The sequence below is a fragment of the Anas platyrhynchos genome, chromosome 10, assembly GCF_047663525.1.
Source record: "Anas platyrhynchos isolate ZD024472 breed Pekin duck chromosome 10, IASCAAS_PekinDuck_T2T, whole genome shotgun sequence".
Classification (NCBI taxonomy): Eukaryota; Metazoa; Chordata; class Aves; order Anseriformes; family Anatidae; genus Anas; species Anas platyrhynchos.
In genome coordinates, this window is record NC_092596.1 from 24,505,786 (window position 1) to 24,530,029 (window position 24,244).

At 49.8% G+C, this 24,244-nt stretch overlaps 1 protein-coding gene across 1 annotated transcript in view; it reads right to left on the bottom strand.

Moving 5' to 3' along the window:
- Positions 1 to 24,244, bottom strand: part of AR (androgen receptor) — a 60,499-nt gene that overhangs the window by 23,270 nt on the left and 12,985 nt on the right. The window contains exon 2 of the mRNA XM_038184023.2: positions 8,693 to 8,844. Within this exon, the coding sequence (XP_038039951.2) occupies positions 8,693 to 8,844 (152 nt within the window). The remainder of the gene's footprint in view (positions 1 to 8,692; positions 8,845 to 24,244) is intronic.

Below are 24,244 nucleotides of genomic sequence, written 5' to 3' on the forward strand. Positions count from 1 at the left end.
ATAATTAAAAAGTAATGAAGCATAACCAAGAAACCAAGGTATGGATAGCTTCATTCTTATATTTTTTGAATGTTGTTCACCTATTGCTTGGCTCTTTGCTGTAACAACAGCTGTTTTTCCCCCAGAAAGCTTTCAAAACACTGCAGCTCACCCCGTTGAGCTGCTTGGATACTCCTGCGTTGCACATCTTTGTAATCTGCAGAATCTAGTTCCCAGACAGCGGCTTTCCCTCTACAGCCACGATTCCCTTCACAGTGATTTTTGGGGCTGAATTATTTCTTTGGTGCCACTCAGTAATGCTAACCAGGCTTGTTGCCTGCTGGTTAGTGAGATCTCGTACAGCAGCACATTTAGGGGTGCTCACAGAGACTTCAGAGGAAATTACTTACTGTGAGCCTAACTGTATCTTAGATTCACCTTTCCATTTGCTTAGAGAGCAGCTTTTAGAGATCCAGATTTCATCTCACTTTCTTTACTGCCTCGTTTGCTACACATGCCAAGAAAGAACTTTCCTTCTTGACTCATAATTTGTTTTCTTATCAAGTCTAAACATGTTCACTGGATCAAGATTTGTCTGATGTTCTTCATACCATGCCAGACTCAAACAGTCTCGGTGTATAATAGAGCTGTACGCCTTTCTTCAGAACTATACTAAATGGGAAAGCAGTGCACATCGAGTTTCACCATTATTATACTAACACAACAGTCATAAAACTTGTTGGCATCACTTGTTGCTTCTCCATTGCTCTCCGAATTCCAAAGAACCCTTTGTTTTCTGCACTCACGGTGATGGCGGAGCCCACAGACAGTCCCCCCGCTCCTTCCCTGCCCCCTGACTTGTGCCATTGCCTGTCTGTGTCTCCTGGCTAGCACTGCTGACCTCCATCTGCAAGGTTGTACCTGCAGCCTGTAATCACAGCCTTACATAAAAGTCATTATAAGGCTCGGTGTCACAACAAACTCCTTTCACCGGTGTGCACTTAGGGCTATGCCAAAGGTCTGAAACAACACCGCACGTGAACGTCTGCGAACTGTCCCCATTCAAACCTGATTAAACCATCCCCAGTGCCTTAGCTGTTAAGACTGCAGACATAATGGGGTGAGTGTGCTTTACCTACAGCACGTGATGCCTCGCTAAACACTTTCAATACCATTCTCATCAGCACCTCTCCTTATTCCCCCCCTTGCTCATTATCAGTGCTAAGGACACTTAGAAAGGCCTCAGAAGCAGAGATTACACAGAATCCCACAAAACACAAGCACCATCCTCCCTTTCAGCAGTTCATTGAGGAGGATGAGTAATACGCAACTTCAGCTGGAAGTGGGTTACTTGGAGTTATTTTTGAGCTATGGCAAACAGGTGCTGAGGCCATCCTCTTCCCACTTGACCTCTTTATGCGCGTAGATCAAACAAGAATGGATGCTCTACTTTCTGAGGCGTTGGCATGGAGAGTCTTAAGCTGTTTTTTATCTCCTTCCCCCCCAGTTTCACTGAAGGATTCCTGTCTCATGACAACGTCTAACACTAGGATGCCCCAGCGCCTGTCAAAACTCCCACGTGTGTGACACGTCCGGGGCTGGGACTTGCAGGGAGCCCCCAGCCCAGCTCACAGCCCCAGCTCGGTCTCTGGCCAGGGGCGCCAGGCTGCCCCTGGGAGCATCCACACAGCCGTCCTGCCCTGCCCGTGCATCGGCTCCTGCTCCCTCCCTATCTCGCCTCCCTAGTCTAAACTACAGCATTTTTGGAATGATAATAGCTCAAAATCTTTAAAAAGGTCAAGCCTCTCCTGCTAAGGGCTGCGGTGAGGAAGCGCAGCACAGAAACAGCCTGCGCCCCACAAGGACGCCCCAGGGTCAGGCACTGCTCTATCGCAGCCGCCGTGCCCCAGCCCTCCTGCACCCACCCGCAGGGTGTCGTGGCCAGGGCGTCGTGGCCAGGGCCCTGCCTGCCGGCCCCGGGCACTGGAGCAGGACCCGGGATCGGGCTCCAGCCTTCCCAGACTTCAGCCACTTCCCTGGCACCCTGCAGCAGCGGCACCGCTCCTCACGCAGACGGATCCGCCGTCCTTGGCGCCTGCCGCTGCTCCCAGATCACAGGACACCAACACGCACCCACTAAAAGAATCTCTACTACAGTTTTACTACCTGCCCACAGGCTCAGATGCATGCGAGCTTTTAAGTGCCAGTCAGTAACTTGCCCGATGGTCACGGTACAGTGATTTTGCTGAAATAGCGAGGGCTTACTTCCTGGTTCACCAGATACACGCTTTGGGACAGGGACCAATTTTCTGTTAATTGTACATACATAGCCTGGCACTGCTTATTTTAAGATGTTAGTCATTAACAAAAAGGGAAACAAATGGCAATGCAAAAACTATTCCTGAATCTGCTTCTGCTCAGTATGAGAATAAGCTGCTCACTCATCTTGTCCAAATTCCTAGGGACGTAAAGATTTCCTTTACATTACTGCAAAATCCTGATAACTTTTACACCAAGAGATGATACAGTTTGGGAAGTGAATCCGAGACCCAGGAGCCTCCAGGCTGTATTGCTGCCCCAGCGAAGCCCAGTGTCCCGAGCCAACCCCGGGCAGGCTCTGCCTGCCCTCCCGGACCGCAGGGAGAAGCCCCGGCACGCAGGCTCCTCGCCCTCAGCCTGCACCGAGACACGGCCACACCGCAGGCTCCTCTGCTGTCTGCACCTGTGTACACGTCGCTCTCCCTTCTCCTCCAGCTGAGACTGTGCAATATTTGACACGGATACGAGCCGCTGTATAACCTGAGCACAGCACAGATGTATGAAGAAGGTACCATAAAAGCCCCATGAACAACAGAGTGGATTGGACACCATGATTTCAGCTACCTTAAGCAGCTTTGCATATACAAAGACTTTTTTTTTTTAATTTTAGGATCTTTTGATCATTCTTCATTTAAGAACAAGCTGAAACGTTTGCAATCAACTGTTCTTTATTTAAGATAAATGCACTATCTTTTTGTTTATTGAGTTTAACACTAGAACGATTTTTTTCTCCTTCTCCTTCCAGAATACACCAGAGACGCTACGTTGTATGACTGCAAAGCACAGGCCCTCTCCCCTTGCAAACCTGTATATACAGTTCTAAACTTTAACCATACTCTCATATTACACCCAGTAGCCCTGTTCTTTGCCAAGTCAATCCGGCAGCTTTTCCGTACACGGGGGATGCTGGCAGCCTGTCAGGCTCAGATACACTCACTGATCTGACGGTACCTCAGGTGTATGCCTAAAGAAGAGTGCTCCCCTTCCCTGCTGATCCAGATATGCTTGCATACATGTAGGTGAGAAATTAAGTTATGAAGGTGCTCAGTACTCTCCTGCTACATCAAGCAGCCACAAGAATCCATGAGATCAGCCCAGGTACCCAGGACCAGCTGGTCCCACGAGATCAGCCCTCTCCAGCTGTAGTTCCCTGCCTTGCACCACGATGCCCTGCTGCACCACTGCCTCCCTCGCAGATCTGGCTCGCTCCTTTTCCAAGTTCATGCCAGGCAGAAAGATGCTCCTGCCATCACCAAGTTCTTCTGTCTTAAGACTGCAATTAAGTCAGGAGCAGAGGAAGTACAAGGACAGCAATTCTCCAGTCTCAACTAAAAATCAAGATTTATGGATAAAGACGTGTTGCTCAGTCCAAGTTAGCTAAAAGCCTGTTGTCACACGAATTGTTGTGCCTAGCGTAGCTTTTTCTTCCAGAAAGTAAAGTAATCTGTACAAACATACGGACTGAGATTTACAATTGTGAATGTGGCAATCCATTAAATACCTTTTGGATGAGAGGTCCTCATATCTCACTGCATAAACCAAATTCTAATAGTTGGGGAAAAGGCCAAACTTTCTGAGAATACAAATGCTGCAGGGGATCATGTAATTACAGGGCTTCTGATGATTTCCTGTGAAAGCTCTGCTACCAGCTGCTGTCACAAACAGGAACACGACACGAGCTGAGCCGGCGGATTTGGTACGGGAACTACTCTGGAGTCCCTAGTTGATGCTGCCCTTAGAAATAATCAAACACGGCACAGCTGTTAAGTTCTCAGGAACTAATAATAAGTCACTATTAATAAGCGATCTTTGCAAAGTAGTGTTCTTAATAATCACCTATATTTACCGAAAGAAAGAAGAAAACAAAAACAGTCTGTCTCCATTGTGACAGTGCAATCTTCAGCACGGACTCTCCAGCTCTTCCCCCTCAGGGCAGTGGTTCTAGCAGCCCGGGGTAGCCAGGAAGGCGTGCTGGCTCTGCGTGGGAGGCTGGCTGCTGGAAGAGCAAGAGGGAAGCTCTCCAGGGAACCAAAAACAGTGGTCTGGAAGAGAAAACATTAGCTAGCCAGAGACAACCATGGGAGCTTCAGGTGTTGGCAAACTAATATGTGCAGGCTGCAGCTGAGGGGACGATCTAGCAAGAAGGCTGGAGCCAGCCAAGGCTAAATGACGATCTTTAAAATCAAACAACTGTAGGACTGCACAAGGTTAAGAGGTTATATTTAAAGATGCTTAAGTCCAGCAAGAAATGTTGGATTCTTGTTGGATTAAATGATGTTTAATTGTTTGACTCTCTGGCAACAAAACCAAATGGTGACATGCAGCAGCGCTGCTGCTGGTGGCCCTGGGCACCCAAAGAAGCACCACGGCACGGGGCTGAAGGGAACTTGTCTGCGGAAGGCAAGGGGAGAGAAAAGCAATAGGCCTGGCAGACAGAGCGGGAGGCAGCCTGTGCCAGGAGCACCTGTGATTTCAAAGGTCTGCTTATTCCACCTTCTTCTCTTTCCACTGACTTTTAAGGCCAAGAACACCCAAAGGGTAGGAAGAAACCAAGCACTGAGACAGGAACATGATGGTGCTGCAGTCTTTTGCCTGTGCCAGGTCTTTTGTATGCTGTCAGATCAGCCAGGAGAAGGAGAAGAAAGAATTTTAAAACATAGTAATGGTCTTTGAAAGCTTCAACTTGCAGTCCTTCCTACTTGTGTTGGGAAAATTAAAATCTGTATGGGGTGGATGTACTTTTTCTTCAACAAATCTTTGTTTTGCAGGAGAAGGAGGAAGGAAGAGAAGTCCTCCTTTGTAGGCTGTGAATGCCCCTAGCAGCAGAGATGCAGCAGAGCGCTGTGGTGCAGAGTCCAGCCCCTGTGGGCTCCTCAGCACCTGGACACCGAGGTGGGGTGGCAGAGAGGGAGAGACGAATGCCAGTTCTGATTACAAAAATGAGGCTGTCAGCCTTGCAAGTGAACAAGTCCACATCAGAGCTGGAGAACCTGCACGATGGGTTTTAAAGCTTGCCTATGTTTAACCTGGGCAGCTTGGGCAATGAAACAGCTGACCTTAGCAGATCAGGAAAATATTCGTGTCTTTTCTATGAACTCTTCCAGAATCATTCTGGAAGAACTGGTTGGACTTGAGCAGGAAAATAAAAAATTAAAAAAATCTATCAAACATTTTATCAAAGCAGGAGTCATCTGCTCTACTGAACACTACATGAATCCTCCGTATGTTTCAAAATGGAAGAGGACAATGTTAAAACTTTTCATTTTAATTTTTTATCACTTTCCGATTATTTTTAAGTCAGTGTATATCTATAAAACCTTTTTAAATATCCCAGAATTATTACCAAATAAGTACAATAGTGTACAAAGCAAATAATATGATAAAACAAAAACCTACGTGTCTAGTTATTCCCCATTCCCTTTGAGGTGATCTGTTTGTGCTGCTCTTCAGCTCACAGTACACGCTTCTCCGACCTTTCCAAAGCCGCTGATACCAGCAACAGGGAGGAAACAAAGGCAGAAGAAGGATGTCTGTTCTCACTGGGTAAGCTTTGCAATCTGCTGTTGTAAAATGTCTCCAAAGTGCCCTAAGGTTTTCAAAGATATGTTTTATGGACTTTAAAACATAAGAACACACTGAAATATCAGCTTTCAAAATTACTCCTCAACTTTCGGAAGGAAATGTCTGGCTGGAAAATCACCAGTTACATTCAATATTTATAAACAAGTCTGATTTATTGTTTATTCCGCAAAATAAAGATGCTATCCAGGTACCTCAGGGTAACGTAAGATGAAATCCCACACTCACTAGATCTAATTATTCAATACACAACATGCATTTACATTACATTTTCTTGCTGAAAACTGCTGCACACAAAACTGCGAAAAGTTCTGCTTCAGCTTCCACCCCGTCACTAGGTTAAATCCAGAGAACTGCCTCCCATCAATTTCTGCATAACACCCCCCTAAATTATTTCTGAACTTGGAAATTGCATGAAGGACACAGCGAAGGAAGCGGGGAAGACAAGCAAACAGAAACAAACCTGCAGATTTGGTGGAAAGCTGCAGCCCCCCAAGGACTAAATCCTGTTGTCTACAAGAGCTGGAAGCCACAGCCTCCCGGCTTTTCAAGCCGCCAGCTCCTTCCTCTTTCCCAGCCACCCAGTTTCTGATTTCTCTCTTGCCATTTACCGAGGTTGCAGCCGTGCTTCCCCCCGCTGCCTGCAGACCAAGCCTGGAGGCGTGGTGCCAGCACCCACGACCACGGCTTTGCTTCCCCTGCGCTGCCCACGTCCCACCAGTGCCAGCCGCCTGCCCTCCCGTTTGCAAAGGGGGCACCTCTCCCTTGCCATCACCAAGAAAAAAATGCCCAGAACTGCGATTTTATTCCATGCAGAAATATCTTCCAGGCATACAAAAGAAAAACAAGCAAATAAAAATCCTTTGGGAAGGAACCGAAGGAAGTCTGTTTGAAACCAGCAAACCTCTGCTCACAGACACGCAGAGGCAGCGCTGCCTGACGCAGCACCGGACCAGGAGGAAATGTTTCAGCACCTGGACGCTCTGCGGAGGAAGCTTTCTGATGGAAAGCCAGCAAACAGCTCTCAACTATGCAGGCGCTATCGGTCTGTCAAACAAAGCCTGTCCCATGAAATACAACGAAGTGGTATCTGGAACTGCAAAAGATTTCATTTACATTTTTATCTGCTCAAAGGAAAACCAGACAGTGCTGCCGAGAGCATTTTCGGCAGGAGGCAGCTCCCTCCCCACTCCTCACTGTGGGCACATTTGCTGCACAGTCTCATCCAGGGACAGGCAAAGGGCTGCTGCGGGCAGGATCACATCTGGCAGAACTGCTACCAGATCCCAGGCAACCAAACACTTCTAACCCCCTGCAGCACCTCGAAGCTTAGAAAGTAGGAAGAGGTGTAAATACTGTTAAAATTCATAATGCAACACAACCAAGAGAGGGAACGACAACACAACGTGTGCCTTAAGAACACTGCAAGCAGCACAGGCTGCCAGCTCTTTTTCTCCCTCTTTCTCCATCCTCCTCCCCACAGCAGGCAACTCACATCCCTCATCTGCAGGACTCCCACTGCACACGACGGAGTCCACCCCGATGTAAGAGGAATGCTCTGGCACTCGTTAGATGACATGTACTATTTCACCAACAATTTATCTGACAGACAGCCAAGGCTCCACTTACTATAAATCAACAATAACTTGCTGACTTAAACAAGCATCTGTTATTTACTCTGGCTGCACAGCCAATTCATTTGGCTTTACACAGAATTGGTGTATAGCAGAAGCAGGCTTATAAATGATTTACTTGGGAAAAGATGCCAAACATTATTTATTAATATTATTTGAGTGTCCTATTACAGCAACAGGATGTTATTGTCCTCTGTAGCACAGCCCTGATTCCTCTCTGAACTAGTGCTGGCAAGTTGAAAGGAGTCACTCCTGGCATGAGTAACGGAAGAAGGAAAATGAGACTCCAAAAACGTACAGGATAATCCTGGAGTCAATCTCGAAGCAGCGCTCAGATGGACTGGTGAGCATCCACCCGTCTGGGCCCTGCTGTCCTCAGGCCGTGACACGGGATGCGGGAGGGAAGGCTCGCACCAGGACGAGGCAGGGACAAGCAGCGATGCGCGGCGCTGGCCGGGAGCTGCTGCTCTCTGCCAGGAGCCCGCAGCCTGCAAGGCAGACCCCGGCGGTGTGCGGCCACTGTGTGGTGGACATTGATGTGAGGGGGAATTGTGGAAAAGTTCCTTCTGCTTCTGGGGAGAAGGATCACAGACACCAAGGTCAGAGCACAGGTCTTGACGGACAGATGGCTCTGCTGTACGAGAAGGACTGCTGTTCTGCAGGTGCTGAGGTAAGTGACCCTCTGAAAGGGATGCAAGAGAGGAAAAGCATCCACTAAATGTGAACCTGTGGGGCTGAGATCGCAGGAGCGCTGATGGGACCTTAGAGCAACCCTGAGGGTGAAGAAGAAAAGGGAAGCAGGAACTGACTTCTGTGAGGTCTAACCAGGTCACTGTGATAACCAAGAATTGAAAAGGATGGTGTTTGGCAAACTGTAAAGTGGGTTTACAAACAAAGAAATCGATTTATCTTTGAATGTTCTCCCTTATGTTTAAGCTCCTCCTAAATTTAAGAGATCTTAGAAATCTACCACGCTTTGTCACCACTGTTCATCTCTCTGTCCCCTTGCTTAGCAGATTCCCCAAATCAAGCAAGGCTGCTGCCAATGCTTCCAGCACCCATGTGTTAATGACTTCACTGCTGGTAAGAGAAACTCAGGAGCCTTTGGCTCTTAAAGCACTGGTGGAGAAACCCAGAACGTGGAGGTTGGAGTGATTGTCCCTCCTCTCCCTGTGAGTTACCTTCAGCCGCCCGTTTGAAGAACACCTTGCAGCTCCCGCACGTGAGGGCTCCGTAGTGGCACCCCGATGCTTCATCGCCGCAGATCAGGCAAGTCTTCTGAGGTGGAAAGTAATAGTCAATGGGCAAGACATGATCGCGGCCAGTCTCCAACCTGCAGAGTAAAGAGAAAGAGGACAAGGGAAAGGGTCAGCAAATGAGGTCAGGGCAAGCTATTGGTGAGCACAGAGGATGGCACTTGGCAGAATACTGATGGCAAACCCCCAGATTTCCACACCATGACAACCAAGGACTGATCAGAAAGAAGGCAGAATAGGTCTAGACCTGTGTGTTCAGGTCTAGCTCTGAACACACAGGAAGACCACTCTGGGATGCCCCTCCTGCCACCATCCCCAAATACCACATGTGACAACGTGTGGCAAAGTACAGGCACAGTGACAGCACAGCCCAGCAACGGCAGATGACAAGAAACGGCTATTGCAGTGCTCACATAATTTTGACTTCAATAATAAGGCTTATACATCAAAGAAGGACTTTGCATGTTCATTAAGCTACTTGATCCAACACCGTTAGGGTCATTGTTGTCACACCACCACAGATGATTTTATCCTTTGGATTTTTAGTTTAAACAAACTAATTTTTACAGACCTATCAGACTTAAATGCTACTCTTCTCTTCTTGCAAAATTCCTACCCATTCCCTCTTTGAATCCCCAGCAATGGTTGGACTGAACTTTTTTTCCAGGATGCCTTCCTCATCCATGTGAGTACTAAACACATTCAGAAGCCCCTGGTGAAAACATTAAGCATTTGCTCTGAAAGTGTCCCAGCAAACTCCTCTTTATACCCATCCCATGACTAAAGGTACTGTGCCTCTACTTCCCTCAGTCACATGCAGCGCATTGGGAATATCATCACTGGGGTCCTGGCCCCACAATGGCCCCATGGCCAGAGCAGAGCACTGCCCAGCTGGCCAATGGATGCCAAAAAAACCCCCACTCAGATTCAAAAAATAAAACATACAGGATTTGACATGTAATCATTATGATTATATGCTGGAAGTGGGTCAGCGTGGATTATTTAGCGTCACATTTTCCACTGACCAGCTCCGTAGTCTGAAAGATCCATTTGGGATTGTAATTCTGCTTGGTGGGAAACAAGGATGGGGACAGAAACCAGCTTTTAGCAGTGCACAGGGAGGCCTGGAGTCCTCTTTGCCTGTTGCTACTTCCCCTTATCCCCAGGTTTGACATAAGCTGTTCCAGGTTCTGCAGGGGAAGCCCACAGAGCCTCCCGCAGCCCTTGCCCTTCCCAAGCAGATCCCAACAGAAGGCCAGGACTGAGAGGCCTGAGAAAGGGGACAAAAGGCTGCACTCACAGCAACTTGGGGACACCCCGAGTGACCCCCTCCTAGCTGGCCACCCATCTGTCACATCTCCCTTATGCACCTGCACGCCCGAAGCCTCTTGCAGACAGCTGGTCCTGAGCCTGCCACCTCCCTTTGGGCACTGCCAGTGCATTGCCACACAGCTGCTCCATCAGATGTAACGGGGAGCTGCTTTTCAAGAGGCACGGTGACAGGAGAGGTGTTTATCGGAATTACAAGTCACGGCATGTCTAGGCAGTGTGGGAAGCAATCATGTTTTAAGTTATTTACTAAAACTGACTTTGTGTAAAAACACCGGGCTAGGCAATTAACTTCTAATCATCAGTAGGACACGGCAATTTTCTGGTCAAAAATATCTCTGTTTTTGGTTTCTGGTGTAGTTTGAATGCTTGCAAGACAAGATCCCAGAAACTGTGTTGAGAGTGGATGTGGCAGTGCTGGGACTTCTTGTAAAAGACTTTTATACTCAGAAAAGTCCCGTTTGGATGAACAAACAACAGATGAAACCAAAATCCAGTGAAAGAGAAAACAGCCCTCTGAGAGATGTCAGCCTGAACTCGTATCATGAACCTTTTGAAAATTCTTGCAACTCTTGGAACGAGGGGCTCAGCACCAGCAGAGATCCTGGGGCAGGGGAACGCTGTCCCAGCCAGCAGCCCCCTGTCCCCGAGCTCTGCGGGCAGCTCCCCCTTCTGTATGTGACTCAGGCCAGGGGACATCCGACATACAGAAAGAGCAGCTGGCCAGACCAAGGAAAGATCCATGGTATTTGTCTGCCCTAATCACCATTTTTTCCACTTGAATTTGCACCTCCTTGGTCATTTGCAGTTGGCTGCACTACTACCCAGCGCTCACCTCGCCTCCGAGGCAGGCACTGGGAGGCAAAGCCGTCGCACACCTTCCTCTGGGCCAGCCTCACAGGTCACGGTGTTCCCAAACGCGGGGAGATTTTGCAATCTGCACTTACACACAGCAGTCCCAGACACGTTAGTGAAGATACTCAGAGTGGGAGAGCTGAAGGATCAATAACCCTTGAGGAGAACTGTAACAGGGACAACGACACGCTCGCGAAGAGCAGCTGCCTGGTTATAATCTTTTGTTCAGGTATTTTAATTCTGGCAATAAGAGCAGCTTCACTGGTTCAGAATATCCGTTCTCTTTTGTTCAGCCTCCAAAGAGACACAAATTAGACTGAGGAGAGAGAGGCTGCAAATGAGAAAAAAGCGTGTCCTCAGGAGCAGGTGAAGATTTTGATTGGTTTAAATTACACCACAAGCTGAAAAATACTTGAGAACGCAGACAGATCTCAAGGGACCGGTGCTATTATTACACAAACAAATAATTGGGATCTTTAATTTCAAGCAAAAACCTAGCTCTATTAGTATAGTGCCAGTGCGGTTTGCCTTTCACATACATAAGGTCCGTGTTTGTTGAAGTATGTCTGTCTTTAATGAACCCCTCATCTAAAAAGTAAAGTATGAAATGGTACAATTATTTGGTGAGATCAAAACCAAAGCTCTTCTCTGTCCTCTGATCTTGTTGTCATTTGGATGCTTCAAAAATGCTGCTATCTTATATTCCTCATATGAGAGCTATGCAGATTCTACTTGGATTGTAGGTTAATAACTGAACAGCAATTTTATCCTCTGTTCTTAAGGCAAGAAACATTTTTGAGTGATTTTTCATCTTTTTAGTAGGAGCAATCAGAATCAGTGACTCATCTCTAGATGCTACTAAACTATCCTTCCCTGACGATCTCACTTTCCAAGGCTTTTCTTGAATTACTGATTAAATAGAGGAGATCACAGAATCATAGAATCACAGGATCATGGAACATCCCAAGCTGGAAGGGACCTACAAGCACCATCGAGTCCAACTCCTGGCTCCACACAGCACCACCCCAAAACTAGACCCTGTGTCTGCCAGCATTGTCCAAATGCTCCTGGAACTCCAGCAGCTCGGTGCCGTGCCCACTGCCCTGGGCAGCCCATCCCAGTGCCCAACCACCTCTGGGTGCAGAACCTTTCCCTATCCCCCAGCCTGACCCTGCCCTGTCCCAGCTCCATGCTGTCACCTCGGGTCCTGTCGCTGTCCCCAGGGAGCAGAGCTCAGCGCCTGCCCCTCCGCTCCCCTGTGAGGGAGCTGCAGGCTCCTCCCTACATACAGTTGGCTACAACATACCAGCCGTGGTTTAGGTAAGTCCCGATGCAGCAACCATCTCCTGTCTGTCTGTCTGCCTGCCCTCCCAGCACGATCCCACTGCCCTGTGCATGGCAAGGTCCCACAACCCGCTTCGTTCTGCCCCGCAGCTACACGAGGATCCTACCCAACAGAGCCTTGGTGCGCAGTTGTAGGTGCCACCGCAGAGCAAACGCTGCTAAGAAATAACCAACAGGATGAAACGAAAGCTTTGCTAAGAATGTCTTATTCATCCCACATCTTTTTAGGTTCCAGCAGTTTTAATCTCATTTAATGATCTGTTTTCCACAAGGCCTTCTCTGTTATTTGTACTGTGTATTTCAGATGGGAAATAAGCAAAAGGGACTCTCACAGGAGCAGCTGTTGTGATGAAAGAAGGAGGAACCTAAAAAGACCTTGGAGTATTTTTGAGGCTTAATTATTTCAAGCCTCAAAGTAGGTTAGCAATTAAGGCTTGAGTACCATGGGACTGACACAACTCTTTTTTAAATAGCTGGCTCTCCCTGCTAAAAGTTGTGCAAGTACCAATACACCTCCATGCACGCGTGTATCTAGCCCATCTCTACACGTCCACCTACCCACGAAGGCCATTCAGCACAGCATCCAACAGGCACTCAACTTTCTGTGCAAGCACTTGAGTCCTGAAGTGCTCGGCCAGTCACACTCTTACTTGCCGTCTTAGAGGTGGAAATTAGAGGGGACTGGCATACATTAAAGGTTAATCCTGGCTGTGAGACAAGCACATCCCCAGCATAACGCTGCTGCCTGCAGGGGATTTACACCAGAGAAGCATCTAGCCTCCAGTGCCCATCATGTCTGAAGATTGATGTTGCAACAGCTGCTCTTTGGAGAAGACAACAGAGCTGAACTGTGAGCCCGGAGCCTGCAGGAGCAACGCAACCCCTAACACCCTCCTGCGCCTGTGCGGGGAGCAGTCACTGCCCACTGACTTGAAAGGATTTGCCTGGGAATGTTCTGGGTTTTAAAAAGATGCCAATTTGCCTTTTCTTCTTCATCTCTGGGAAGAAAATAGTAAGAAAAACATAAGATAAAAGGTGGGTAAGAGGTCAGAGCTGTGACAACGGCACCTTTAACGATCTATTTTCAAATCAGTTTCCAAGAGACCTTTTAAGGGAGTTCTCAAAATACGTCGGTAGTGACACCGTACTGAGCCAGCACGATGGCTGCACTGGAGGATTTATGGGCAGAGTCCCTGCACCTTGCCTCGAGCAGGGTGCTGAGCTGCCAGCAGAGCCTGCAGCTCGGAGCAGGGAGGAAGGGCTGCGAGGTAGCGCGCTCACCGGGGGAAACTCAGCGTGTGAGGCTTCCTGCCAGCACCTGCTGGAGGTCACCCACCCCGCACAGCTACAGAAATACTGAGGTATGGTGACAGTAAGTGCTGAGAGCCTGGTGGAGGGCTCTAAAACACACCAGTGTAGTTTGCACGATCTGTGGCAAGTGTCACGCCGCCTCAGAAACCCAAAGAAGGGAGATAGCAGCGCGCATGCAGACACAACTTGCAGCAGTGACGTCGGGCTGAGATTCCAGCCCCGTTCAGCACTTGAAGGCCAAGGTCAGAGCTGCTCACAAAGGAACCCAGCATTTTTCAGAGGAGAATCAAAACAACCTCGCTATCTCTCTTACTGTTACAGGGAGAATTTTACTGTCATTTCAGGAGGGTTCTTTAAGGAAATGAACAGGGTCTGTTGAGCTCAAGCCACATGCAAATATTTCTGTAGAACAGCAATTATAACTCTGCAAGGCAAGCGTTTGCTGGGCAATAGTTAATTTCACCAAACAGCCTCAATTTCAGAACACACCCAGGAAACCAAGGGCAATTATGGATAAGACAGAAGCCAACCACTTCTCATAACTCCCCCAAAAACTCTCCACCTCAGCCATACAAGGCACGTCCAACCCCGCAAGAACCGAGGGACAGCTGCCCTTTCCTCCCAGTGCCCAGAGCTGCGGACTCTTGGGACAGCCCAGAAGAAGCATAAATCATAGTTAAAGTTCACTGTAATATAAATCATAGAATATCCCGAGTTGGAAGGGACATATAAGGATCATCATTGCTCCTTTATTGGTATGGCTTCTGCAGTCCATTCCTACCTGCTCTGACAAGATTAATTAGTTAAGCAATTCACCATGCTAATGTAACACCACGCATATTGGTTATACTCCCCCCATTTTCCTTCAGTCTGACATAACTGAATAAACACAGTTTCCACCCACTTCACTCTTACATTTGACTAAATTTCCCATGCTAAAATTGCTCTCACAGTTGCAGCTGAACTACCCACCAGACTGAAATGATGAGTTACAGCATTGTTTTTCACATGGCTGTGCTTTGACGGTTGGCAAAATCTCATCATTGCATCAGCTCGTTCCTTGAACAGCATAGTTTTAACTGTTTGCAACAGGAGGCTTGGGACTTGTTCCGGGATTTAACTGCACTGTGCAGAAACAAGTCTACTAAAGCACGAGGTGCTGGATTTGCAAGCACTGGGACCCAGCTGGGCTGGCCAGTGGAAAACCCCTAACCAGGTCTCGCCTGCCCAGTCCCGGCTGCTGCCGTGCACCCCAGCCAAGCACCACGAGCATCCTTCTGCAGCGAATCCCTAAAGCAGAACGCTCTTCAGGCCATGCGCCGTGCCCTCTGGGGAGAGCAGCTGGTGGCTCTGCACCTTCACAGTGCTATACCTGAAAATCAGGCTGGCAAAAATGCTCGTGAGGACACCAAGCTATGAACTGAAGGTGCATTTGCACACAGATTTGTATGACTCAGAATTTTTCCCAGCCATTTCAACTAATATCATGTCTGACATATTGTGATGTTATCAGTAGTAAATGCTGCTTTTAAAATGGTATCTTCTGTACATGATATTTTCAAACAAAATATTTAAAATAACTGGCTTCCTGTCAATGGAATTACACAGCTCATGCCTGGACAAAGATCTATGAATCACATCTGTGTGCAAGAACAGTGTTTAGCTAAGAACACAATTGTACATTTCAGGCATGAGCCTTATGTCATTTTGCACATTCCCCTCTCACTGCTGCTGGCTCCAGCCAGAGCTGCACTGAATCTTTAATGCATCGCCACCAAGCTGTGCTGATTCTGATAACAAAGCCTGCCCAGAAAGTTTAAAGTACCCCATCTTTAAAAATGCTGTGAGCAGTTTAGTCTAAAAACATGCAGTTTTGTACACTGAATTTATTTCCCTTTTTCTAAATAGCCTTGAATATGTTTCTAAACTGACCATGCCTTGTTTTCATGTATAACTACTGGAGGCGGAGAGGCAAGATAGCATCTTTGAGACAGCAGAGCATAGTGCACAGCATGAACAACAGGACACGTCCGGGTAAACACATATGGGAACTTGATCTTCATTTTGATTTAAATAAGCATTAGCAGATGACAACGGGTTTTCCGAACACCCCTGGCAGGGAGAGGGCATGCAGAACCAGCACACCTCCAAGAGAAGGTCCTGTGAGCAACCGCTCCTCGCAGCACCGCGTGGGGCTGGTGGACACGGCAGTACGCAGGCAGCTTGGTTGAGGCTGCCTCCCGGCTCGGATGGGAAAAATAACTTTGGAAAGGCCAGCTGCACAAATCCATTCACAACTCTCCTGAACCATTATAATTATTATTAACTTCACATGCCTTATTTACTGATTTGCACTGTTTATTGTTCACACGTTGGGTCCTATCTGCCTCTGAAATCCTACCCCTACTGGAATAAGGCCCAGGCAAGCCCACAGCTCTTTTCCATTGTGTTTCCATTTGCACAGAAAACACCTGCCATTTGCTGTGTGGGACTGCCTTTGCGCCGTCACACCAAAAAGCCACCTCGACCAACTGAACCATCCCACACCTACTGATGGGTACGGACAGAGTTCACTCTAAACCCAGACAGCTGAGGAAGCTCCTGACGCTAGCTACAACCATTGGCTCTCACCTTTCAGGCATCCCTCAGAAAGAAGCAGAAAATGGAAAATTATGTTAAAAAGGTGAAATGAGGCAGGTAAACTCTACCTGAACTACAAAGCCTGGGTAAAATCCCTCAGCAGCCTTCGTATCGCACAGGTGGCAGCCACCTGCGTTTTGGGCATAGCACTGAGAGCAACACTTCTGCTTCATAGCCCCATCCCTATCCAGTGAGCTCAGGGAGCAGGTTAAATAAATCAGCTCATAGAAGGAGAAGATGAAACACTTGATTTCACCAGGCAGAGGAGGGATCTACTAAAACAGACAGGCATAAACCTATTGCATGGTTAAAGATAAGAGCTCACCTGACTACTAACATGAAGGGGACAAAAAGCGAAAAAGGAGCAATGTGAGCAGGCTTCAGCCCTGACTAGCAGCCCTGGGGTCATTGGAGCTGTAACCATATCATGCCGGTGACTACAGAGTCACCTGGAATCTCCAAGGACAAGACCTTGGTTTCTTTGGTGCACAGAGAGCCCTACTTATTTCCCAAGGAAACTGTCTGTCCTGCATAATATTTTTAAGTTAGTTGAACACACACCGTAATCTTCAGTTATCAAATCCACCTCCTCTGCCAACCAACAAAAAGAAAATGCAGCAATACAGAAAATCACAAATCAGGCGATAGTGCTGATCCATATGTTTCATCCTCAGAGAGACGCTGCCCTCTTGCCACAGGGAGTACTGGCTTAAAAATCCCCTAGGAAGCATCCTGAGTGTTTTGCTTGGCAAGGCACCGCGGGCTCATAGTACCACGGACTAACTCTCAGCCTTTCTAGGAGGACATTAAGCCTTTCCTCTGCAACACCGAGGTTCAGTGAATTTATCAAACTCAGCAGCAGGTGATGTTCATTCCTTGGCAGAATTAATGTACTAATCTCACAGATTAATACACGTGCAGGAAAAATGGGAGGGGGGGGCACACACCTTGGGGGCGAGCTGTGCACACGCAATGTGCAGCGGGAAGCACACTGCATGTTTTGGGGACACTGTGCGTGGTGGCAGAGGGGCCAGCAGCGCGCTGCTCCCCGCAGAAGGGATGTGTGTGGCAGAGCACCCCCAGCCCCAGCAGAGCCAAGGAGTGCACTGAGCAGGAGGGCAGGCGGCAGCACAAGCCATGCACACTTGCCAGCTGCAGGGCAAGAAGTGCCAAGCCCCAGGTGCTCACGCTTCTGTGCACTTTTGCTTTCCCTGTGGGGTCCTCTCCAGAAGAACCCTGCTGTGCTGCGACTGGCAGGGATCTCTCCTCTTTGCTGTAGCTGAGCACAGGCCATGCTGCCGCACCAAAAATATCTCCTGGATGAGTTCCCCCAGCACGAGCTGCTCTGGAGAGGAGCTCGCAGCAGCCTGCTGAGCACCCAGCTCGAGGTGCCAGCACCGGGCAGGCCCGGGACACAGTCTTGGGAGCAGCAAGGCCGACTGATGCGAACCGGCCGCTTGGTCCCCAAGGTATCTCCACAAATCCCACGGCCAATCCACAAAGACCTATCATGTCTCAAACTGAAAACAACACCTGCTTGACAGAGGCATGATACGACACTCAGCAGCGCTGGCAAGGCTGGAGGACCGCTGTGAGAGCCACAGGCAGGCACCCTGCTCACCTGTGTGCTCAGCCAAGGTGAATGCCCCTCTCCAGCCTGCGGTGCAGGAGCACGGTGCACCCCACTGCCCAGGCTGGCTTTGGCAAGAAGCACGGCAGCGGCAGCCTGAGACCCCCGGGCAGGGCAGGAGCTCCCCCCTCGCCTCCCGGCTGCACCCAGGGGAGCGCAGCGTGCCCACGGCCGCATCCAGCCCACGCACGGCACAGCCCTGGCTACACAGTGCCCGAGGGGTGGCCGCCAACCCACCAAGCACGGTCCAAGCAGCCCCCCCGCCGGGCTTACATGGGCGGTGGGGCTGCGGGAGCGTGTCTGTGCCCTGGAGGAGGGCAGGTACGGGAGGGGGGCTCGCTCCATGCTCCTGCCAAGGCCTTGGACCAACAGGACAAGCCATTAAGGTACCATGGAAAGAGAACCGAGGTGGACTGGCTTAAATCGGGGTTATACAGACCTTCAAATGAGACAAGGAGCCCTCTACTTAAATACCTGATGAATACCTAATCTTTTGGAATGATTTTCCCTAGGAACGCATTCAGCAATCTTCCCTGCGTTCATATTTTCATTTTGCAATGCACTGAATGTGTTCTCTTTAAACAGAGCCGTACTGATGTCTCCGCAGAGGACGTGGCAGCTGTTTTCGTTAAAAAGAGCCACCTCCTGTTTAGCAAATATGTATATATAATTTGAAGCAATGACACGACTTTTGTTTTCCCATTCTGTAACTCGGAAAATGGTGTATGGCACATTTCTTATTTACTGAAGCTGCGTAAATGTTTTAATTGTGGTATGTGTCAAGTTGTATTCAAATGTGTCTATAAAATTAAAAGAAATGTGAAGATTTTAAATTGTTCCTCCAGTAAGTCAGAACTAAATTTGTCAGAACAGACTGTATTTCAAATTAACTGACTGCTGAAGCCAAGTAAGACTTATTTGTAAACTGTGAACTGCACTGACTCGTCTTTCCCTAAGGTTCTCCAAGATTTAATAGCCAAAACACAGCATAGTCTCATGCTTCATTCTGTACTCAGGTTGGAAGAAAGCCTCCTGGGTTTTCTGTCTTTTTCAGCTCTGCGTAGGTCTCAGCTTTGAATGACCAGCCTTTGAACTGACTTGGCTGAATAAATTGGATTTTCTGTGACCACACAACTACTGTCAGGAGCTGGTTCAGCAATGCGGTGAACACCTGATGCTGACTTCTCCTGGGAATGTGGCCTCGTCCAAGACTTGAGCAACAGCTGTGCACCACCTACCATTATATTTTATTGACCTTCTGCGAGTTGAATAGATTCTAGTAGACACAGATTTCCTTCCACATTCTTTTGTAATGAGAAAGTAGGAATAAGGCTCCACACCTTGCCCCACTTGCAGCATGGGCTTAGCAGAATTTCTCTTACCCTGCAGCTTAAGGAAAATAAACCACTCCATCAGCTCTGCAGCTGGAGACAGTACCTGCCACAATTCCTGTGGGAATTGCTGGAAATTTGTATTGATAATCCCATTCCCTGGTTATCACCCTGCAGAATGGCTCCGTGCACGCAGGGGCTGCAGAACCGAGCCGTCCACAGCACGTTTGGACGAGTACAGCTCCCACTGCAGGAAGGCTGCTGAGGGATGTCAGGATTCACTTCCAGGCTTGGATATTGAAAACACGCAGTATTTTCCCCACTTCACTTGGCAGTGAAATTATTGCTAAGGAAACCAGTGCCACAAATTCTGCATTTTCATTTCTCTGCTGGATGAAGCATGAGTTGAAAATGGGCAGATGGCAGATGATGGAGGAATCCAGCATGGAAAAAACTGATCACAAATAGCATTTAAAGCCGAGGCAGCTGACCCGGCAGGCACACCAGGCGAGCAGGACCTGCTAGCACGGGCAGCACAGCAGCAGGGCAGCATGACTGCCCCTGCTGCTTGTACCCGTGCTCCCTAGGGTGACAGCACCCTCCTCCTGCCCCAGGAAAACACGGCAGCCCTGGGGACAGGAGGAGGAGAAGCAACAGCACATCCCAGCTCAGGGCACTGCCTCCTCCCACTCCCACAGCATCGCCCCTCCAGGAGGTGAGATGTGGGCAGCGGGAGCCCCACGGGGGTCCCTGGGGGTGGCACTCCCCCCACTGCCTGCAGCCCCCTGCTCTACAGCGGGAACATCAGCAGTGGTGCAGCTCACTGGCACAATTGTCTTATTTTTAGGCATGTTTATGCCAAGACCAAACCTTTGCACAGATACAGCTGCAGGGGCATAGAAAGGGTTTAGCTTATTTTGTCTGGAGTGTGGTATGAACTGTATCTGCAGAATTTCTCTTTCACTCTACTGGCAAAGCACTTGTTTTCTGGAGAAGACTTCACAACTTATGCAACAATACGATCTCCCCATGTCCTCAAAGCAGACCATGCTCTGAGTCATCGCAGAGAGTAAACATGCAAATTATAATGAAGGTTTCACATATCTATGGTCTTCCTGGCACTCTCAGCCCTGATCTCAGCCGCCAGCACAGCTATGCAGAGGCAGATCCCTCAGCACCCCGCAGCCCGTGGCTCACTTCTAGCCACATCTTTGTGCTTCGTGGCCTTGCCTGGGCTGCCTGACGGCTGTGCCCGTCTGCAGCACATAGCTGCAAGCACCAGCGGGCTCCCTGCAAGGATTTCACACCTCGGAGGGGTCAGGCTCAGGGGATGAACATGCACGGCACTCAGGCTCACCCCGACTGCTCACTCACTGGCCGGCTGCGCCAGCACCGGCAAGACCTGGGAAGCCTCGGCGTGATGCCAGCACGTTTCAGCTAGAGATGTGAGCCACAGAGAGCTGGCTCACAGAGAGCTGGACCCGCTGCGTCTGGGGGCTGAAGGCATTTCCTGGAAAATGCACAGGGCAGCGGCTCGGCAACACTGCCCCAGGAGAACCCCACGGATCCCGTGGGAGCTGCTCCAAGTGACGCCAGGCTGAGCGGGAGGTGAAGCCACCCCACAGGGCCACGGCCATGCACACACGCTGAGGGGCAGTGCTGTAGGGCAGCCAGGCTCCTGTGCCACCAGGCACGAGCGAAGCACGCTACCTGCTTCGCCTCTGCTGCACGCTCCCAAGCAAGCAGACAACAAAAGCAGCCAGGAGTCATTTTCTTTTAAGCCTGCCTGCAAAGCAAAGCACAGATGCCAGGTCTAATTTTAGGCTGCCCAGCCTTGAGAGTGTTCTCTCGATTCTCTGTCAGGCCGGCAGCGAGATCGCCCTCCTCCCCCCGTCCCCGTGCCCACCTGCCTGCAGCGCCCCGGGCTGCTCCTGGCCATGAGGGGCACCGAGGCTGCCGGGCTGAGGCTGGGGGCTGCCATGGGCTGCTCCAAAAGGAGAGGAAAAGCTGTGCCTGGCCGTGCTTTTCTTGGTCACTGCTAGATCCTGCTGCGGACTCTGGAGCAGCTGAGGAGGCAGCAGTTCTCTGCCAGTGGAAGATGGCATCCTCGGAGAAAGGCTTCCCGACCTCAGGGGACACATAAAAGCAGAAGCAAAGCAAGTAACTCAAAAACAGCAAACCAAGCTGAAAGGGCTGAGCTCCCTGGGATTGCCTCACATTTTCTGAAGGGCAGGAGTGCAGATAGACAAAGCACACACCCAGCCCAGCTCGGGGATGCAGCACCTGCAGTACCTGCATCCTTGGGCTCCTGACCGGAGCGGCCCTGAGAGCAGCACATCCCGGCACAAGGAGAAGCGGGTGCAGGGGATCTGGTGGCTCACTTCTTGACTTTGTGTCTGGGCAGGGACAAGCACAGGTTTCGTGCCTCCACAACCCAAATCCCATCGATGGACTTCAAATTCAAAACTCCCAACTCCACAATCCCATGGATGGACTGCTGCAGGCACTGGGGCCGTGGATGTAATGGTGCTAATACAAGAAGAGTGCACATACAAAAAGCATAATTTGTGTCCACGGCTATAGTGAGACCCATGCCCACAAGTGCACACATACATGGTCAACCCAAGAAAAAACGTGGATCATCTGAAAAACACTTTCATGTGGAACTTTTCCAGTTAGTGCACCTAGCTGCTGCCCAGCTGAAAGCAATTAGCCTGACTGGCAGACAAATTACTTTTCTCCTCTTCTCTTTCTAAAAAGGGAAGAGGAGCTGCAGAAAGTCTGTCCAAACCCTCTCCAGCAGCATGTCAGAAATGTGCAAACCCTGATGCTGCACGTCCCAGATACCCAGGGAGGGGGAGGAGGAAAGAACCTTCACTGGGAAGTTACTGATACAAAAACTTGTTCCTGTGCTCTGTTCTCAGCACATGAGCCAAGGTCAACGCATTTTTTCTGCCATTTCTAACCAGCAAAGAAGCTAATGCAGCTAAAATATGTAACTCCAGTCAAACTGCCGAAGAGTCAGTGAGAAAAAAACAGAAGACCAGCAAAGTATCACCTTTGGAAAGATGACAAGGAGAAGCCTCCCTCTGAGGTCTTCCCTGGCATCAGAGAACACCAGGGGGAAGAGAAAGTGAAGCACCGTGTTTGCCTTCCAAGCTGAACGTGCACCAGTGCATCTGTAAAATGCATTTTGGGAAAGCTGCAGCCTCCCCACCAGCATTTCGAGGGATTGCTCCTGATGGCGCTTATTCCAGGAAAAGCAGGGGGACTGCGGTCTGGCAGCACAGCCTGGGGACTTGTATCTGTTTGTATCGTGTATCTGTGTGCTGCTCTCTGCTTTCTATGGCACAGAAAAGCCTCCGAGACCTGCACAGAGCCACGCAGCTCAGCCACGTGGCCACCCGAGCCGCCCGCAGCAAGGCAGCCTCCAGTCGCCGTCCCAGTGGGACGAGTGCCTGCTGCCCATGGAAAGGGCATTAGCTATAAATACCTGTAGAGCTGGGCTTTATTTTTAAGCTGATTTCTACTACTGTCAAACCACATAATATGTGGTCTGTGTCCAGTCTACACTGCTTCTTCGGATGTGTCAGCATCTGACTTTGTTCTCAGCATTTAAAAAGCCCTCCCAGATGGAGAGCTCAGCAGTCCCAAGCCACAGAGGAGCACGGGTGACCTTGCTCTTTCTGGCTTCTGCTCAAATTGCATGAAACAGAAAAAAAGGCAGAGGCGGGAGCCGAGCACGCCCTGGCCTGGAGCGTGGCCGGGGGGCAGTCCCCAGGCAAGACGCTGCCGCCCGCAGCCCCTCGCCTGGCACAGGCTGTCCAGCCCCAGGAGCTGGACGGGGTCAGATCCTCCCGAGGACTCGGTCTGCTAAAGTAAATGGCACTATTTACAGGGCCTAAAGTCCAGTCCACAAGTACATCTCTGCAGGGCAGTTTCTTAACAACAGACCTGGAAAAACAAACCCCAATCCCCCCAGCCCCGGGAACCCAAACCTGGCAGTGCCAGGGCAGGCAGCCATTCATACACCTTGGGGGATTTTTGCTAAAGCCACCGGCCCACTAAGAATCTCCTTGCCCACCCTGTTGATCGAGGAGGAATAATGCCTATTTTGCATGGTTGCCTGGAAGCTGAACGAGTTGCTGCTCACAAGTGCTTTGGAAGAGAAGTGCCGTAGGAGCACAAAGTAGCACAAGAACACTGGTAGTATCTTTATTGCTGTTAGAATGTACCGAACCTCGCTTATGAATCCTTGTGAAGAGGAACCAGGGTGGCATTCATTATTTTTAAAGCAGAGTGAAACACAAAGAGACACTGCAAAAGCTGCCGGCGCTGCCTGCCGCGCACGCCTCATGCAGGCTGGGGAGGCAGCTCCGAGGAGGAGGCTCACAGAGCTGGGGGGCTCTACGTGCGGGATTTTCTCCTCGTCTTTGCCCCACACCCTGAGGCCAGGAGGAGCGAGGCTGCAGCAGGCGAGGAGCGGAGCAGGCGCAGCCGCATCGGTGGCAATGGACGAGCCAGCAGCAGGTGCTGCGAGAGGGATATGTATGAGGAACCTCCGTCAGAAGTCTTTGCCATGACAACTGGGTCAGTTTCTTTTATTTTAATGAGCTTACTCATAGCACTGTTATTGTTAAAAAGTAAAGGCCATTCCGGCCCAGACGGTGTGCTGTGACTATCGATACCAAGGCCAACAGCCCTTCTGAGTTAAAACCCCAAAGTGCCCAAACTGTTTTCTTGCACCGCAGGCAAACCAAGGCTCCTCGGCGTTCCTCCGCTCTCAGAGAGCAGGGCTGGGCTGGACGGGGCCACCCAAACCAAAGAGCAGGACTGCTCATTCCTGCGCGTGCATCCACCGCCTCGCATCACCCCACAGGCAGAGCTGCTTGGCTCCATACGTGGGAGGCGTTTCTCACCCGCTGCTCACTAACGAAGGTGTTTCGTTATTCCTGGCGGGCAGTGGGCTCCACATACCCCTTGCAGGCTGGCCCAGGGGCACCCACCGCAGGGGTCCCACCCAGCTGCCCCCACCAA